Below are 19,898 nucleotides of genomic sequence, written 5' to 3'. Positions count from 1 at the left end.
AACATCGTTGTCCAGGAGTATTGAGTCATTGACAGTCACAGGCCCCCGTGCGGAGGCAAAGTAGGGCATCCATACTGGTGCTACTGCTTGGCCTCGTGTCTGAGTCGGTGGAGCTAGGTTGAGATCTAACGAAAAGGGGTAGGAAGAAGCCATTTGATTTCTCACTTTTTTTTTCTTTTTCTTGCTTCTTTTCTCTTTTGTGTTTCTGAGTTTGTGTGTTTTTTTGTTTTTTGTTTTTTTTCCCTTCTTTTTCCTTCTTATAGATGTAGTCTTTGACAAACAAACCCTAGCCGTTGCAGCGTCTAAGCGTTTTCTGAATATCCAGCGTTCCTCGAGTCCCACAACCTTCTCACTTTCCAACCGTTTCCAACACATTTGTCACGACTTGCTTTGTCTGAACGGACGCGTTCAGCAAAGTTGTCGCGCCTTTCCATGAGCCCGTAATTTTCGCTTGTGGATCTGCGGCGCCTCTATGCGTCGACACGTGGCTCCTGCTTTCTGCCCGTGACTATCCATGAAACGACATCAGGGACCACATTCCCTCTTTTTAGAAATCCCGCTTTGCGCTCATAATTCACGTTTTATCTTTTTAAGAAAAAAATTAAATTTAAACGTGTGGGCTTCAGATTTCATGTTGGGTCGGGTTTTACCGTTGTTGGGTTAATTTCATTTTGGGTTGGGCTTTCAATTGTTTGGGTTTCAGTTTGTGTAAGACTATCTGTTAGGGCTTACTGTTTTGAGTGTTTTACTGTTTCGTGTTTATTTATTTATTTATTTTATTTTATTTTATTTGATTGTTTGTTTTGTAATTTTTATTTTGTAATTGTTTTATTTTATTTTTGTATGTTTTGTGATTTTTATTTGCTTTAATACCCTTCATTTGTTGTTATGACATTGGTTGTGGCTAATTTTTAAACATTGAGGACAATGTTCATTTCTAGGTTTGGGGGTATTGGAGTTTAGCAAGTAAATTTGGTTTTTCTTAAAATTAAAAAAAATAATAATTGAAAAAAAAAATTATTTATTTTTTTGCTTGTTTTTATTTTAAGTATTGTTTTGTTTTGTTTTTGTTTTGAGTCACTTTCCGAACACTTATGATGAGATAGTGATAAATGTTTGCATGACTTAAATAAAAATTGGATTTCATTTTATTTTAGTGTTTTTTTTTCTTTATTAAAAAATAAAAAAAAATTTGGCATTGTTCTAGCATGATATGTTTGAAACCTTCTTTACACTTGCCATTTGTTTCATAATTTTCCAATTAAAGGATTTGCATGACCCAAAGAATTGTATCAAGCACAAATTAGACTTATATAACCATATAAAGTGAGCTTTTGAGCCTTGTACTTCAATTCATGAGTGTTATATACATACTCTTATTTTCTTGTCATCAAAGTTGTTGTTTGATCTCATTATTTATTGATTTGGTTGAACACTTAAAAGTCATTCATTCTTATGCAATTTGACTTCACGACATTTAAGAAGTGATATTAAGGCCCTCTTTGGATCGTTTGTGCCTTTCAAGCTAACCTTATGCATGCTTAAGCATGATTTTCCATTGTTAACCATTTTGAGCCTACATGTAAACCTTTTCTTTCATTTAACCAATTATATTTCCTCGCCTTAGCCTGAAAAACAAATATTTACCTTTCTAAAGAACTCATGAGCTTTAATTGGGATGTGTTTTTCATACTAAGTTTGGGAATTTCGAAGAAAAAAAAAAAATCACACAATTGGTGAAAGAAAAGAGAAAAGTTGTGATTAAGTGGTGGTTGAATGAAATTTCATTTTTGGGCCTTCAAAATAAATTGGTGGTTGTTCAGGAAAGGAGTGAATCAATATAAATGAAGGGTATAAGGAGTTTTGATCAGGTAAAAGAAAAAAATCTAATCGTGATGATTCGAAGTCTTGTAAACAATTATTTTATGCTCTTGCATTGCGAGTTCCTTGGACTTTGTATTATCCATATCCTTCATTTCTTACTCACCTTACACCCTTGGCCCCATTACAACCCATGTTAAAGACCTAAATTGATCTTAAATGTCATGTGGTTGAATTGCATTCATTTTTCTACTTTTAAGTGTTTGACATCCTTCTTGAGATCATATTAATGCAAGTTCTTCATATTTCTATTGCGAGTTAAGTCCCTTATGGTTTAACTCTATTCTCATGTTTATAACTGAGTGTGCATTATAGCCCTCTTCTGAGTGATTCATTTGTGAGAGGACAACTTTGGTGAGATTTGAAGTTGAACTTATGCTTTGTATGATTTTTGAAATTGTGTGAAAACTAAGATTGGGGAATTTGTTGCATTTGGCTATCACACTACTACACTTTGAGCATATTGTGTTTAGAACTTTGCCGCTTTGTAAATAATGTCTAAAAATTGAGCTTTTATTGTTAAAACGTTTAAGTCATGTGCATGAGTCATTTCTCTTCAGAAAATGTTCGGAAAAATTGTTTTAAGTTCTTTGTGTTTTTGTGTTTGTTTTTGTTTTTGGTTTTGCTTAAGGACTAACAATCTTTAAGTTTTCTAATTACTTTGTTTTACAGAGTCAGTAAAACGTTTGTGGGTATCGTATCTGTTAAACCCTCAGGAGACACAACTCCTCCTACTAGGGATGCCTAGAGGTTTAAAGGCTTGTTGCATATGCTAAATGCAATCGAGTTACCTACGAAAGTGGTTTAGTTAACTTCTAGTTTTGTTTTTAACTTTGTTTTGTGTTGTTTTGCTCGAGGACTAGCAAAATCTAGGTTTGGGGGTATTTGATCGGTTCATAATTGTATATTATTTCTTACCCTTCTAGCTTATGATTTGGTTATGTTTTTGAGTTAAACTTGTGCTTTTAATCCTTTTTGTGTTTATCTTTCAGTTAATTGAGCTTTAGGTAACAATGATGGCTTTGGAGAACATAATTCATGCAATTCAAGCATGTGAAGGCCTAATTTGGATGAATTGATGAAGAGCTTAAAGACAAATTCATTATGGCTACAGCCCCCTGCCAGTCCAGTTCCGTTGGTCATATTGCAAGCTTTGTTTCAGCAACCTACATAGCTCGGATGAGGCCACATTCTTCATGAAAGTTGCTCCAATTGGTGTGTACTATAACATATCCAAAATTCAGCCCCATTGGATAAATCTGGGGTCCGTTACCTAGCAAACACAGAACCATGCTCAGGATGGATCTTATCAGCGCGGAAAATGAGTTAGACATTTGTTTCGGTCTTAACTTCTTCCTCCGACCTTGGATTGGCCCAAATAACATATGGCTGGAAAGAAGACATTCTGAACTTCAATTTAGAGTGCTTAAAGTCCTAATTTGATTAAGATAAGCCCAAGTTGTAAGCCCTTGAAGTTGCTGGTCATGCTGACCTCAGCATGTGCTGGTTGGATGCTTGGTCATGGTGAGCTAGGTATGAGCTATCATTTCTGGTTGGAAGCTTGGTCATGGTGACATGAAGATGAGCTAGGGCTGCTGGTGGGATTTAGTGGTGAAGTGCATCAACCAATTCAAGATTTTCTAATACAAGTGCATCACCCATTTCAGATTTTCTAATACAAGTGCATCAACCATTTCAGATTTTATAATTCAAGTGTTGTATGCATTAGTCTTATTGAATTCTGATTTTCACTTCCCCTAGGCCTATAAATAGGGATGTTCTCTAAGCTTGTAATAACACCCCAAGGGGGGGGAGCTCTCAAACACTTCTCTAGAGCTCCCTTCCCTTTTCTCCCTCAAATTCTCTTAGTTTCCCTTTGTAGTTCTCAATTGTTGTAATAAGATCATTCTATTAAATTTTCTTTGTACTAAATATCAAACACTTTTCCTTTCTCTTCTTCTAATTCTCTAAAGCTTTCAAACACATGTTCTTCCAAAATCCTCAAAGTTCTCAAACATCTCTCTACTTCCCTTCTCTTCCAAAAGTCTCCATGTCTCAAACACTTCACAAACACATTTCTCTTCCTTCCCTAAGTTCTCAAATTCTCCAAGTTCACAAACATCCTCCAAGTTCTCAACCACTCTCTTCCAAATTCTCAAAGTTCCTAAACACTCTCTTCCAAAATCCACAAAGCTCTCAAAACACCTCTCTACTTTCTTCTCCAAATCCTCCAAGTTCTCAAACACTCTCTTCCAAATTCCCCATGTCTTAAACACATTCCATTCCAAAATCCTCAAAGCTCTCAAACACATGTTCTTCCAAAATTCTCTAAAGTTCCCAAACACTTTCTTCTCCCTCCTCAAAGTTCTCAAACACTTCCTTTCTTCCTCAAAGTTCTCTTAGTTTCCTTAATGTTTTCTTAGTTGTAATTTATTTTTCTTTGTTATGTAAATTCTTTTCTTAAGTTTTCAAGTTGAATTAGTTTCCAAGTTTCAATTATGGTTTTTGTTCTTATTCATTATGCTTATAAGTTAATATGCTAGTTTGAATGATTGATCACCATTTAGGCTTGCATGTTAGCTATCTTGGTTTGAATTAAGAGTATACACCATGCTTTAATTCGAATTGAACTATGAATAGGAAGAGTATGTATGGACATTCGACAACAGGGATTAGATACATACTTGGTTGTTTAAAATGTTCTTCTATGCTTAATGGGTTCCTAATGCTTAATTTTAGGTTAGACAACAAATGATCAAATTAGGGAATTAGGAACACAAGGTTATGACCACACACCATGGCTTAATCATACTTTAGCTAGAATCAATCCATTAATCTAAATTGAACTTGGGAACTTATTTGCTTGAGTTACTTATTTCTTTCTTCCTTGTTTTATGTTCTTTGTTTTTGTTTCTATTTTGTGTAGGGAAACTAAATTGGATCATTCAATCACCAATCCCTGTGGAATCGACCTCGCACTTACATATGCTATACTACCAACGGTTCGTGCACTTGCGAGTATCACAAGTTGAGGATGCAGCTTAATCCATTTTGGTGGAGCTAAATCTACGCAACAACATCCACCTTCAACCAAAGATGGATCCGAAAGTTCGAGTTGCGCATAATTATTGCAAGCATGGTGACGTTCACGACCATCCTTGTGGGACGTGCAGGGATCTATTCGAGGTAGGTCCACACAATGTTCAATACTATCGGTCCCCGACCCCTTCTCCCCCAAAGCCCCCATCTCCCATTGTTTGCATTACCCCGACAGTGGTGCGAGGATTGCTACAATGACAAACGCATTCTAGATTGGGAGGAACGCGGCCGCTTTGAGTCAAGTGATGACTCTGATGTTGATAACTAAGTGGCTCTTCAAATAACTTATTGTTGACTTTAATGTACTTTTATTTTTTTTATTTTTACAGGGGGTCGAATGTAAGTCATGCGATACGTGTGTGACACTTAATAATTATCGAACACAAAAGTTACTTTGTTTTTGGGCGGTTTCACTGTTGCTTTTCACATACTTTAGTTCAGTATCAACATGAGGCACTTACATAAGATTCACTAATGGTTCCAGATGGTTTCCAAAAAGACGCAAATTGGTATCAACAAATATTCAAACTCCGGGACCGTAAAGGAAATCAAACTCCTGCATAAATGACTCTGTCATAGTAGCTTCCCTGTCCTACGTGCTCTGACTGCGCTGCAAATTCTCATCAACTGCAGCACCAACTTCTGCATCGGAAGATGAAGAGCTGCAACATCGAAACAAAGAAACAAGTCAACAGCATTTCTTGTATAAAATTCAAACCCAGACAATTACATATTCACTTACCCGCTCACAAGTTTTGGACAACTCCGTCTATCATGATCAGTCTTCCTACATTCACTGCACCGCCGTTTATGTCCTTCCGCTGCCTTCTCTTTTTGTCCTTTCACTCTTCTCGCACGCCCTTTTGCTTTTACTCAATGGGGATCCTTTATTCTGACTTGGGAAGAACTAGTTCCGACCTCTCCATTGGGTTCTTCTTCGACACGAGCTCTTGATGACAACAACTTTGTAAGCTTCCCACGAATGTTGTCAAATGAATTTTCCAGCAACTCAAAACCTTCATCACACAACAAAGCAGAATCTATCAACTCACCTGCAACTTTGCCAAGTTTCGATCTCTTAACCAAAACCAAACCGTCCATGCAATCTTTAACTTCTTTGTCATTCTTATCATATACTACACCGCACTTTGCACTTTGAAGCCATCGTTTCACTATGTAATTGTCTGGCAAGTGCTCCACCTACTTCATTCTTAAAAATGCTAGGATGTGTCGGCACGGAATACCCCAAAATTCAAATCCTTTGCAGCTGCAATAAGCTTTATCGGCATCTTTATCATGCACAAGCTCCTTCATCCGTGTCACCCCCGGATTTACCCGCTCACTTACTTTGTACCTGCACTGGGTCTCATCTTGCTCTACAAGTTCGAACAAGCATAAAAGGCTTCGGAAGTCTTCCCTCTCAAACATTTCAAGAATTTCCCGAGTGTAAATGCGTGCCATTTGATGTTGCATTGGTGTTCGAAATGGCAGTGGAGGTTTTTCATTGGTATCAACATGATCAGCCATTAACTCCTTGTGCCTCTGTGAACCAAGAGCTCTTTCAAAACGTACAATGAATTCCATCAATGTGTTTTTCCGGTTAATATATTGTTTGAAAAATGCATGACAGCTTTCAGCCCGTTGACTACTGGACATCCCAGCCGAAAACACATGTTTTACATATGATGGAACCCAATTCTCCCGCAAAGCATGAATCGAGCTCAGCCACGGATGGTCTTTCAGCCCATTGCTTGTGACGATTTCATCCCATTTCGCATCAAATTCTTCTCTAGTGTCCATACCCCATATGCATTTGCACATTTTCGAAAAACATTCCCCAATGCCGGGTTTCTCCATAAACTTATTCAAGATATGCCATATGCAATATCTATGGAATGTTGTTGGGAGAGTTAAAGCAATTGCCTTTGACATGGCTGCATCTTGATCAGTGATGATCATTTTGAGTGGCTCACCTGGCATGGCTTTCTTGAATTCTTCGAACAACCATATAAATGAATCCGTGGTTTCACTACTTAGGAATGCACAACCAAACAACACTGTCTGCCTATGGTTATTAACACCTAACAAAGGCGCAAAGACCATCCCATAGCAGTTCGTGTTGAACGTCGTATCAAATACCACCACATCCCCAAAAAACCCATAAGCTCGTCTTGACCTTGCATCTGCCCAGAAAACATTTCCCATCCTTCCTTCCGAATCTACCTCCATATTGAAATAAAATGATTCATTTTTTCCTTGCTCAGCCAAAAAATGCTCCTTCAGCAGCTCTGCATCATGCCCAATCACCTCCCCACGCACATCCCTTGCATAATTATAGACATCTCTCCTAACAAACCCAACATTTTCCAATCCCCCTACTTGCACCTCAAGAAGGCTTACCAGTTTATGTACAGGGATATTAACTTTGCTCATATGTGCACTATAGGCCTTTGTAGACTCTGTTAAGTTACGGTGAGATCTCAATAGATGGACTTTATCAACTGTGGTCATGTCATGGTTGTGTACCTCATTGAATCCTACAACAGTGTACTTATTCTTCTCGTTTACCTTCAAAATCGCAAGTTTAGCCTTGCACCCAGTTCGAGTACAACCTCGCTATCTTCTCTTACGACTAACAGTGCTTGTCAACGCATACCCTTGTTTACAGCATACATATTCTTTCCTTGTTACCTCTCCAGTGAATGTGCACGTTCTCGTTGTAGAACACCGAATGCCAAATCCGGCTTTCGCAGCATACATATTATAGAAATTGAACACATCCTCACAACAATCAAATTCAAGTCCCAATTTTGGTTTCAATTCCGAACTAACTTCCGGTGTCACCTGTCCTTCGCACTCCATTTCACAGTTCTTGCAATTTAACCCTGAATATCACATCACCACCATCATATATGACATTAAAATCACTATCTGTGAAACATTAAAGACCTATATACACACTAACGTAACTCATGTTGATGCCCAATATTTGGCACAGGCTTTCAAACAGCTTTAAAATATATATCAACTAAAATATGACATCCAACTGACTCTCTGGTGAAACATTAAACACGTACATACAACCTAATCTGACTCATGCTGATGCCCAATATTTGGCACATGCTTTCAAATAGCTTTACAATATATATGAACTAACATATGACATGCAAATGACTCTCCGCTGAAACATTAAAGTCATACATACAACCTAAAGTCACTCATGCTGATGGCCAATAATGAAAGTGACAAATACAGTATATGGCTTACCTCGTAACTGATTTCCAACTTCAAATTTTCAACAACTATGACAACGTAACGTAGCCCTTTTAGATCTGGACGTCAACCCCAAAAACTTTTCTTCTTCCTCAACCCCTGTTTCGCCCCCGCTCAAGGATTTCAAAACCAACAGAGCAGAACCACAACGGTACGGTCAGCACTTTCCAACTCAACGCCAGTTTCGACGTTCCTCAAGGATTGACGTATGTCCCGACCCCAAAAACCCAACCACAAAGATGAAATTATAAAATCCAAGATTACTTTGTTTCGCCTGAATGGGAAACCCAGAAAAATGAGGGTGCTCTCTCTTCAATGTTACAGTTCTTCCTTAATCAAAGCTGATAAAAAAAATGGCCTCCTCATTGAACTGAGCGAACAGCTGGTTTGGAGGGGACTTGTGTTTGGAGGCGACGTCTGTTTTGGAGGGGACGTTTTGGAGGGAGAAGAGAGTATTGGAGGGAGAAGAGAGAAGAAGGCCTCGTTCTAATACAACACTTACACTTACAATTGCTTTTCATACAGCCGTTAGATTGGATCCAACGGTGTTCTCATGTTATGTTCTCACATAAGCGTTCTCACTAGATCCCGACCCTAGAAACTAATGGCATGTTTACTTTCAAGAAATGGAGGAACTTAAGAATAAGGGAATAATGAATTCGTAATGGGTATCGGAATCATTCCAATTACTTATTCTACGGTAAAATCCGTAATCAAATACCTTCCAAACGAGGAATCATATCAACTAGGGGAAGAAGTTGATTCGATTCCAATTTCTTATTCTCAAATTCTTCAATTACTCGAATCATGACTTCCCCTATTCAGTGTAAGTAAACATGCTTGTTGTGTGGATTTCAGCTGCACCAAAATGGATTAAGCTGCATCCTCAACTTGTGATACTCGCAAGTGCATGAACCGTTGGTAGTTTAGCGTATGTAAGTGCGAGGTCGATTCCACAGGGATTGGTGATTGAATGATCCAATTTAGTTTCCCTACACAAAACAGAAATGAAAAAGAAAGGAAATAAATAAAACAAGGAAGAAAGAAATAACTAACTCAAGCAGATAAGTTCCCAAGTTCAATTAGATTAACGGATTGATTCTAGCTAAAGTATGATTAAGCCATGGTGTTTGGTCATAACCTTGTGTTCCTAATTCCCTAATTTGATCATTTGTTGTCTAACCTAAAATTAAGCATTAGGAACCCATTAAGCATAGAAGAACAATTTAAACAACCAAGCATGTATCTAATCCATGTTGTCGAATGTCCATACATACTCTTCCTATTCATAGTTCAATTCGAATTAAAGCATGGTGTCTACTCTTAATTCAAACCAAGATAGCTAACATGCAAGCCTAAATGGTGATCAATCATTCAAACTAGCATATTAACTTATAAGCATAATGAATAAGAACAAAAATCATAATTGAAACTTGGAAACTAATCAAACTTGAAACTAAAGAAAAGAATTTACATAACAATGAAAATTAAGTAGAACTTGGAAAAACTTAAGGAGAATTTCAGCACAAAGATCTCATTATAACAATTGAAAACTAGAAAGAGAAACTAAGAGAATTTGAGGGAGAGAAGGGAAGGGAGCTCTAGAGAAGTGTTTGAGAGCTCCCCCCCTTGGGGTGTGTTTACAAGCTTAGAGAACCTCCTTATTTATAGGCCTAGGGGAAGTGAAAATCTGAATTATACAATTGAATTTTCTAAACACACTAACTTCACCTAACACACAACACTTAATTTATCAACTTAACCTAACACACAATTGCATTTGAAAACAATTCTTCTTGTCATTAAGCTTAGTGTTGCATCATCCACTTCAACATCTTTCAATTCATTTGGCTGCTGCAAAATTCCACTCAATTATAGGAATTGAATATGCTTCACCTAACTTCCCCACAATCAATAACACCTCATGCATATGTCAAGCATGACAATGCATTGCAGTCTTCTTTTGGGCTCGTTTTGGGCTTGTTTCTCCATCCATAAAATTCTGGAAAAATATGGATCTTGAAGATCTTTGAATTATCTTTCCAAGCATATGCAGTCCAGTAACGCAGATGCTGCCGAATTTGACCTTAAGTTGCCAAAACATGTTTAACTTTCTCTAGAAGACTCGGAATCATGAACCGTAAAATTCTACAGAAAATAGACTTCCGTATCTTTCCAATGATGTATGGCTCATCATCTGGTTTTCTTGAGCAAGTGCAGTCCAATCCGTGAAGTTGACTGATCTGCAGACACCGTTTTGAGCTAACTTGTCTCCAAAATGCAATTAGTGATTCTCAAGCTTATCACACTGAAATAAACACAAAACTTATTAAAAGCACAAATTTAACTCAAAAACATAACCAAATCATAAATTAGAAGGGTACAAAATGATATGTAAATATGCACCGATCAAATACCCTCAAACCTATATTTTGCTAGTCCTCGAGCAAAACAAAAGGAAAACAAAGATAAAAACAAACAAGAAGTTAACTAGACCACTTTCGTAGGTAACTCGATTGCATTGAGCATATGCAACAAGCCTTTAAACCTCTAGGCATCCCTAGTAGGAGGAGTTGTGTCTCCTGAGGGTTTAACAGATACGATACCCACAAACGTTTTACTGACTCTGTAAAACAAGGTAATTAGAAAACTTAAAAGATTGTTAGTCCTTAAGCAAAATAAAAAACAAAAACAAAAAAAATAATTACATTAACAAAAACAAAACAAAAAAACAAAACAAAACAAAACAAAACAAAAAAAATTACAAAAATAAAAAGAACTCAAAACAATCTTTCCGAACATTTTCTGAAGAGAAATTACTCATGCACATAACTCAAAAGTTTTAACAATAAAAGCTCAATTTTAAACATTATTCACAAAGCGGCAAAGTTCAAAACATAATATGCTCAAAGTGTGGTAGTGTGATAGCCAAATGCAACAAATTCCCCAATCTTAGTTTTCACACAATTTCAAAAATCATACAAAGCACAAGTTCAACTTCAAATCTCACCAAAGTTGTCCTCTCACAAATGAATCACTCGGAAGAGGGCTATAATGCAACACTCAGTTATAAACATGAGATTAGAGTTAAACCATAAAGACTTAACTCGAAATAGAAAGATGAAGAACTTGCATTAATATGATCTCAAGAAGGATGCCAAACACTTAAAAGTAGAAAAATGAATGCAATTCAACCACATGACATTTAAGATCAATTTAGGTCTTTAACATAGGTTGTAATGGGGCCAAGGGTGTAAGGTGAGTAAGAAATGAAAGGTATGGATAAAACAAAGTCCAAGGAACTCAAAATATAAGAGCATAAAACAATTGTTTACAAGACTTCGAATCATCACAATGAGAAATTATTTTTCTTTTACATGATCAAAACTCCTTATACCTTCATTTACATTGATTCACTCCTTTCCTGAACAACCACCAATTTATTTTGAAGGCCCAAAAATGAAACCCAAAAATGAAATTTCATTCAACCACCACTTAATCACAACTTTTCTCTTTTCTTTCACCAATTGTGTGATATATATATATATATATATATATTTTTTTTTTTTTTTTCTTTCGAAATGTATCACCCATTCCCTATGAGTTCCTTAGAAAGGTAAATATTTGTTTTTCGGGCTAAGGCGAGGAAATATAATTGGTAAATGAAAGAAAAGGTTTACATGTAGGCTCAAAATGGTTAACAATGGAAAATCATGCTTAAGCATGCATAAGGTTAGCTTGAAAGGCACAAACGATCCAAAGAGGGCCTTAATATCACTTCTTAAATGTCGTGAAGTCAAATTGCATAAGAATGAATGACTTTTAAGTGTTCAACCAAATCAATGAATAATGAGATCAAACAACAACTTAGATGACAAGAAATTAAGAGTATGTGTATAACACTCATGAATTGAAGTACAAGGCTCAAAAGCTCACTTTATATGGTTGGTTATATAAGTCTAATTTATGCTTCATACAATTCTTTAGATCATGCAAATCCTTTAATTGGAAAATTATGAAACAAATGGCAAGTGTAAAGAAGGTTTCAAGCATATCATGCTAGAACAATGCCAATTTTATTATTTTATTATTTATTTATATGAAATCCAATTTTCATTTAAGTCATGCAAACATTTATCACAATCTCATCATATGTATTCGGAAAGTGACTAAAAAAAATCAAAATAAAATAAAAATAAAAATAAAAGCAAGACTTAATAAATAAATAAAATTAATTAAGGAAAAACCAAATTTACATGCTAAACTCCAATACCCCCAAACTTAGAAATGAACATTGTCCTCAATGTTTAAAAATTAGCCACAAACAATGTCATAACAAGAAATGAAAGGTACTAAAGTAAATATAAATCACAAAACACACTTGAATTAAAATACACAAATAAAATAAAATAAAATAAAAAATAATAATAATTACAAAACAAACAAACAAACAAATAAATAAATAACGAAACAGTAAAACACTCAAAACAGTAAGCCCTAAACAGACAGTCTTACGCAAACTAAAACCCAAACGTTTGAAAGCCCAACCCCAAAGAAAGTTAACTCACTTTGAAACCAAAACAATGGTGAAAACCCGACCCACAATGAAATCCAAAGCCCACACGTTTTAATTTTAATTTTTTCTTAAAAAGATAAAACGTGAATTATGAGCGCAAAGCGGGATTTCTAAAAAGAGGGAATGTGGTCCCTGATGTCGTCTCATGGATAGTCATGGGCAGACTGAGCGAGACACGTGTTGACAGATAGAAGCGCCGCAGATTTCACAAGCAGAAATTACGGGCTCATGGAAAGGCACGAAGGCTTTACTGAACGCGTCCGTTCAGAAAAGACATGTCGTGATAAATGAGTTGGGTATGGTTGGAAAGCGAGAAGGTTGTGGGACTCGAGGAATGCTGGAGATTCAGAAATGCTTAGACGCTGCAATGGCTAGGGTTTGTCAAAGACTATGTATATAAGAAGGAAAAAGATGGGGATAAAAACAAAACCACAAACTCAGAAACACAAAAGAGAAAAGAAGAAAAAAAATCAGAAATCAAATGGCCTCTTCCTACCCATTTTCATTGTATCTCAACCTAGCTCCACCGACTCAGACATTGGGCCAAGCAGCGGCACCAGTATGGATGCCCTACTTTGGCTCCTCCCGGGGGCCTGTGTCTGTCAATGACTCAATACTCCTAGACAACGATGTTGCTATTGGAGTTGGCAGAAATTTAGTGACTCCCAAAGATATACGTGTGTTCGGGACAAGGGATGACAACCGGGTCACGAGTGATGCCCTGGCACTGAGCGTGCAGAGTACAGCATGTGTCGCAAGTTTGGGTCATCGCCTACTTGCGAAGTCCCATGAGGTGGAGGTGCTCAAAGCTCAGTTGGCGGCGGAGCGAAGTATGGTTGAAGATTGTCAGAGTGCTATAAAAAGCTTGAAAAGGGAAAGGTCAAGGATAGTGGAGGTGAATCGACACCAGCTAGAAGTATTGCGGGACGAGAATAAAAACCTATCAAAGATGGTAGAGTTGTATTCTCGCGACATGCGAAAGCAGCTGGAGGACCTAGACCGACCGGGTAAACGCAAGAAAGCAGATCACGAGAGTAGTTACGCTCAAGCTAAGATTGCGATCTTTGGGAGCTCAAGTGATGAGCCCCAAGAGGCTGTGCGTGAAGACCCAGAAGTGGACATCCAGACGGCCAAACTAAAAGCTCCTATGGTCGAGACACCGAGCGCCAAGAAGAAATGATTTCAGTTTTTATTTATTTATTTATTTTTAAAGTTTTTTTTTTTAATAAAAATGTTATGCTATCTCAAAGAGACGATTGACCCTAAATTTAAAGAATGACAATCAAACAAAAACACGAAAACCCAAACATGAAATTTTTATTAGTTAAGTAAACACACAAATAGCTGCTTCTTCTTTTAAGAGAAAAACTTAAGAATGACCAGTTAAGGGCCTCAGAAAACACAGCCAGGGGTTCCGGGAAGGTTGGAGGGGTCACAATGGTCCCTCTTAAAACCCGAACTTCTTAGACACCGAAAGTGCCGCCTAAAGAACTCCTAGACACTGTATAGACTGCGGTTGCTCACTGGAGTTACCAAAAATTTAGCTCCTTCAAAGAATATCCTATGAGTTTTAAATTATAAAACCTAATAAAAACAAAATAAATAAATAAATAAATAAAAACTGAAATAAACACGCAATTCAAACAAGAATTTAAAAGAAGAGATGGGATTCTTGCACCAGGTGTCCAAGACGCATCTTTAATTTTGTCTCTTCTTCCAACTAAATTCTTGAGAAACCTGACAAACAAGAAGAAAACAATTGAAAAAAAATAAAATAAAATAACAACTGAAAAAAGCAAAAACACAAACATCAGAAAACAGGGAGGCAAAAGTAAGCATGCTCCCTTTTAAAAAAAAACGTGCTCGCAATTTGCGCCGGAAATGAAGGGATCCGAGAGAAAAGAGCACAGGATAGCACCCTCGAGATCCGAAGTGCTTTCGGCTCCCTCGTCTGTATAAGTCTATTTAAACTCATCTCGGTGAAGTAGAAGAGCACCCCGCATTTCTTCCTGCAAATTCAGAGAAAAACATCAAAAAATCCAAAAACAAAACAATGGCATCCTCATGCACTCACCTTGATGATCTTAACCTTGAATTGTCCCTTGCGCCACCGAATGCGCAGATAAGGGTTCCTCCAAACCATGTCTTCCCAAACTCCACATATCATCACGGTACGGCCTCAAACTTTGCTGAGATAATACCGAACTTTTCTGAGGCAATGCCGAACAGAGCAGCGCTGCTGGGAGGCATGATTGGTAACAAGCTCACACCGACAGATCATCTGCATGTGGCACAGAGGTCTGACAAGGCAGCGGTGGAGGAGTCCCACAATTTAACTGTACTCCACGCGGTCTCGGCTACCAATTTGGGCATGCGATTGCTGGCGAGAACACGAGAGTGTGCCGCGATGAGCGAGGAAATAGCTTCCTTGAAGGCTATGGTGGCGGACTTGCAGAAGCGGCTCTATTGTGCCAATCAGCACGTGGAAGCACTGTAGAGAAAAAATGAGGACCATGTGGAGCTGCTGCAGATTCTGCAAGTAAGAGAAAACAGAGGCATGCCATGAAGATGAAGATGAAGATGAAGAAGTTGTTTTTATTTTTAATTTACTTGAATGTTTTTTTGTTTTTTTGTTTTAAACTTTTTATCTTTTTGAATGCAATGTTTGAATAAAAATGTGTTTTTAACACTCAGAAATAAACTAACTAACCACACCACGTAAATAAATAAACTAACCTAATAAAACAAAAAAAAACATAAAAGAAAACCAAGAAGTTCCAAATTGAATTTTTTTTAAATTTTTGTTTTTGTTTTTTGTTATTATTATTTACAACTAACTGACCACACAAAGAAAAAAAACAACAAAGAAGTTCCAAATTGCAATTTACAAGGAAAAATAAAAACCCAAATTTCAAATTTCAAATTTTTTTTTTATATTTATTATTATTGTTTTTAAAACACACAAATATACAAGCAACTCACGGATGACCAGTTAAGGGCCTCAGAAAACACAGCCAGGGGATCCGGGAAGGTTGGAGAGGTCACAATGGTCCCGCTTAAAACCCAAACTTCTTAGACACCGAAGGTGTCACCTAAAGAACTCCTAGACACTGTATTGACGGAAGTGCTCACTGGAGTTACCATAAGTCAGCTCATATGAAAAATCTTTTTAAATTTTTAAATTTTTTATTTTTTTAAATTTTTATAAAAAAAAGAAACATAAATTTAAAATAATAACAAGTAAAGAGAAAGGATTGAAATGCTCCCCCTTGAAGCGATTAGGTCGAGTGTGATGCACTTGGAGGTCGCGACTTCTCCCATTGCTCCACACTTCCCATTCTTATGATTGAGGTTGCCATCTCTCTCCATTTTTATTAAGCTGTCATAAATTGCTAAAACAAACACACAAACATGAAATGGAATTAAAAGGATTAGGAAATAAAAACTAAAATGAAAAGGAAAATCAACACACGTCCAATTTCATGCTTCAAAGCAATAAGCACCAATGGGTTGTGTAAGCTGGGACTTAAACCCAGTTCTCTTCCTTGTTGGGCAATTTTCCTTTTCTGTTGGACTACAAACACAACTTGTCCATTAACGTCATTAACTTTAAAACAAGAAATTGTCCAGATAAGAAAAAAAATAAAGTAGGAAAGCCAAATAGAATCAAACAATGTTACCGATCCCCGGCAACGGCGCCAAAAACTTGTTGTGTGGATTTCAGCTGCACCAAAATGGATTAAACTGCATCCTCAACTTGTGATACTCGCAAGTGCACGAACCGTTGGTAGTTTAGCATATGTAAGTGCGAGGTCGATTCCACAGGGATTGGTGATTGAATGATCCAATTTAGTTTCCCTACACAAAACAGAAATGAAAAAGAAAGGAAATAAATAAAACAAGGAAGAAAGAAATAACTAACTCAAGCAGATAAGTTCCCAAGTTCAATTAGATTAACGGATTGATTCTAGCTAAAGTATGATTAAGCCATGGTGTTTGGTCATAACCTTGTGTTCCTAATTCCCTAATTTGATCATTTGTTGTCTAACCTAAAATTAAGCATTAGGAACCCATTAAGCATAGAAGAACAATTTAAACAACCAAGCATGTATCTAATCCATGTTGTCGAATGTCCATACATACTCTTCCTATTCATAGTTCAATTCGAATTAAAGCATGGTGTCTACTCTTAATTCAAACCAAGATAGCTAACATGCAAGCCTAAATGGTGATCAATCATTCAAACTAGCATATTAACTTATAAGCATAATGAATAAGAACAAAAATCATAATTGAAACTTGGAAACTAATCAAACTTGAAACTAAAGAAAAGAATTTACATAACAATGAAAATTAAGTAGAACTTGGAAAAACTTAAGGAGAATTTCAGCACAAAGATCTCATTATAACAATTGAAAACTAGAAAGAGAAACTAAGAGAATTTGAGGGAGAGAAGGGAAGGGAGCTCTAGAGAAGTGTTTGAGAGCTCCCCCCCTTGGGGTGTGTTTACAAGCTTAGAGAACCTCCTTATTTATAGGCCTAGGGGAAGTGAAAATCTGAATTATACAATTGAATTTTCTAAACACACTAACTTCACCTAACACACAACACTTAATTTATCAACTTAACCTAACACACAATTGCATTTGAAAACAATTCTTCTTGTCATTAAGCTTAGTGTTGCATCATCCACTTCAACATCTTTCAATTCATTTGGCTGCTGCAAAATTCCACTCAATTATAGGAATTGAATATGCTTCACCTAACTTCCCCACAATCAATAACACCTCATGCATATGTCAAGCATGACAATGCATTGCAGTCTTCTTTTGGGCTCGTTTTGGGCTTGTTTCTCCATCCATAAAATTCTGGAAAAATATGGATCTTGAAGATCTTTGAATTATCTTTCCAAGCATATGCAGCCCAACTCAAGGAAAAATCCGGAAGGCCTTCAAATGTGATTTTTGGCCCAGTAACGCAGATGCTGCCGAATTTGACCTTAAGTTGCCAAAACATGTATAACTTTCTCTAGAAGACTCGGAATCATGAACCGTAAAATTCTACAGAAAATAGACTTCCGTATCTTTCCAATGATGTATGGCTCATCATCTGGTTTTCTTGAGCAAGTGCAGTCCAATCCGTGAAGTTGACTGATCTGCAGACACCGTTTTGAGCTAACTTGTCTCCAAAATGCAATTAGTGATTCTCAAGCTTATCACACTGAAATAAACACAAAACTTATTAAAAGCACAAATTTAACTCAAAAACATAACCAAATCATAAATTAGAAGGGTACAAAATGATATGTAAATATGCACCGATCACCTAGAATCAGTAGCAGCTGTAAATTGGGAAAATATGAGCTAATTGAACAAATCCTAATGGTAGCAATTGGATTCAATAAGGAGAATATGACCGACCAACCTTATCCACCCATAAGATTAAAGCTCACATCTTTTACTCAACAAAGTCATTTATTCTTCTTGATGGAAGTCCAGTGTGAAATTCTAAATAGAGAATAGATGACTTTGTTGAGCAAATGATGAGTGAGTGAATGAGATTTTGATATGTGGAAAAAAAAAAATTAACCATCATATTGATTGATTTAAATTCAAGGAGCATTTCTGATACAAAAAAATTCATAAGAAAAAGCGTGTGTTGGTGTATTAATGACGGTGCCTCGTCATGTTGTGGCCCGACGTGTAGTTCACGTCGCACACGGATCAAACACAGTTGAAAGGCTTGGACTTTCAGACTGAGATCTTCAGAGATCCCCTTATTGCACAGATAGCTGGAGCACCTGGACCGGCATAGATCCAGGCTGGAAAGAAGGGAGGAGCCTTTGTCATCCAAAAGCAGGAAGCTCCAATTCCTCCAGCAGGGCCCGCTCCAGTTTCTCAAATTTGTGGGCAAATATTACTTAATTATGCATGCTATCTAGTGATTTAATTCTTTTCATTTCCTTGTATTTTTGGGAATGATAAGATTTATAGGAGTATATAACATAGTTGAGGCAAATTGCGTGTACTGATTGAATTGATTTGTCAGTTCTGTTTGACAAATTACAAGATGCATGGGCAATTACTCTACTTTAACAAAAGTAAAGAGGATCCTCTGAATTCATGCATATTTATTGGTACTTGGACATAATACAATATTCATAAGAAATGATATACATGTATGAAAATAGATAAACTTTTGGAATGGTTTCTTCAAGCACGTCGCTATGTGATTTTCACAGTTCTATGCCATCACTTTATGCCAACCACTTTCACAAGCCAATCGGGTGTTCTGTTAGAGAGTACAAGATATCCCACTGATATTCCAATTACCACCCCAGATGCATACCCCATCAACACTACCTTCCAATCAAATCCATTCTCGTGCTCCAAATCACCATCTTGTTGGAATGATGATGGCAGTGATTGATGTGGACCACATGTTTTTGCTAGTGGAAATCCACACAATCCTACATTCCCAATGTATGAATCATTTTCAAATGTATCAAATTGCTTGCCATGAGGTATGGGTCCGACAAGTTGGTTCTCTGAAACGCTGAACTTTTCAAGATATGTCAAACTTGTCAATTGCATCGGAATCTCACCAACAAGCATGTTTGAAGAGAGATCTAAGCATTCAAGATTGCTCAAACAGCCAAACGAGGGTGGAATTGTACATGTAAGCTCATTATGAGAAAAGCTAAGCCCCTTCAATGACTTAAGCTTACCGATTACATTTGGAATCTCTCCTTTGAAACTGTTGTTTGAGAAATCAATAGTTGTGAACAACATCAGGATCTTCACCATTTCAATTGTATTGCCGTTCATTGTCACCGCCACAGTATCCTGATAGTAGTCCTCTCCCACATATTTCGGTCTTTGTTCTTGCAAGTTTATCATGGCCGTCAAATGTTCAAAATATTTTGTGGGCAAGAGACCGCTAAACCAATTGTAGGAGAGGTCCATGATATGCAATTTTTGGAATGGAAACTTAGTTTTCGGAATGCCTATTTCACCATAGAATTTGTTAGACCTCAAGATAAGAACCTGCAAATTCAGAAGAGATTCCA

At 36.9% G+C, this 19,898-nt stretch overlaps 1 protein-coding gene and 1 long non-coding RNA gene across 2 annotated transcripts in view; one reads left to right on the top strand and one right to left on the bottom strand.

The window, feature by feature from the left end:
* The window catches only part of LOC110771817 (uncharacterized), a 120,069-nt gene that overhangs the window by 89,596 nt on the left and 10,575 nt on the right, over nt 1-19,898 (top strand). The window lies entirely within an intron of this gene.
* LOC110770512 (receptor-like protein 9DC3) lies at nt 19,081-19,794 on the bottom strand. Its single transcript, XM_021974660.2, has one exon. The coding sequence runs from the start codon at nt 19,792-19,794 to the stop codon at nt 19,081-19,083; it is 714 nt and encodes a 237-aa protein (XP_021830352.2).

This window comes from Prunus avium, chromosome 4 (genome assembly GCF_965620075.1).
Source record: "Prunus avium chromosome 4, drPruAviu1.hap1.1, whole genome shotgun sequence".
Classification (NCBI taxonomy): Eukaryota; Viridiplantae; Streptophyta; class Magnoliopsida; order Rosales; family Rosaceae; genus Prunus; species Prunus avium.
This window is presented reverse-complemented; position numbering and strand designations above follow the sequence as displayed.

What these genes read in the sequence shown, in the direction of transcription:
- LOC110770512 (XM_021974660.2), bottom strand. Translation starts at nt 19,794, where the DNA reads ATGGACCTCTCCTACAATTGGTTTAGCGGTCTCTTGCCCACAAAATAT.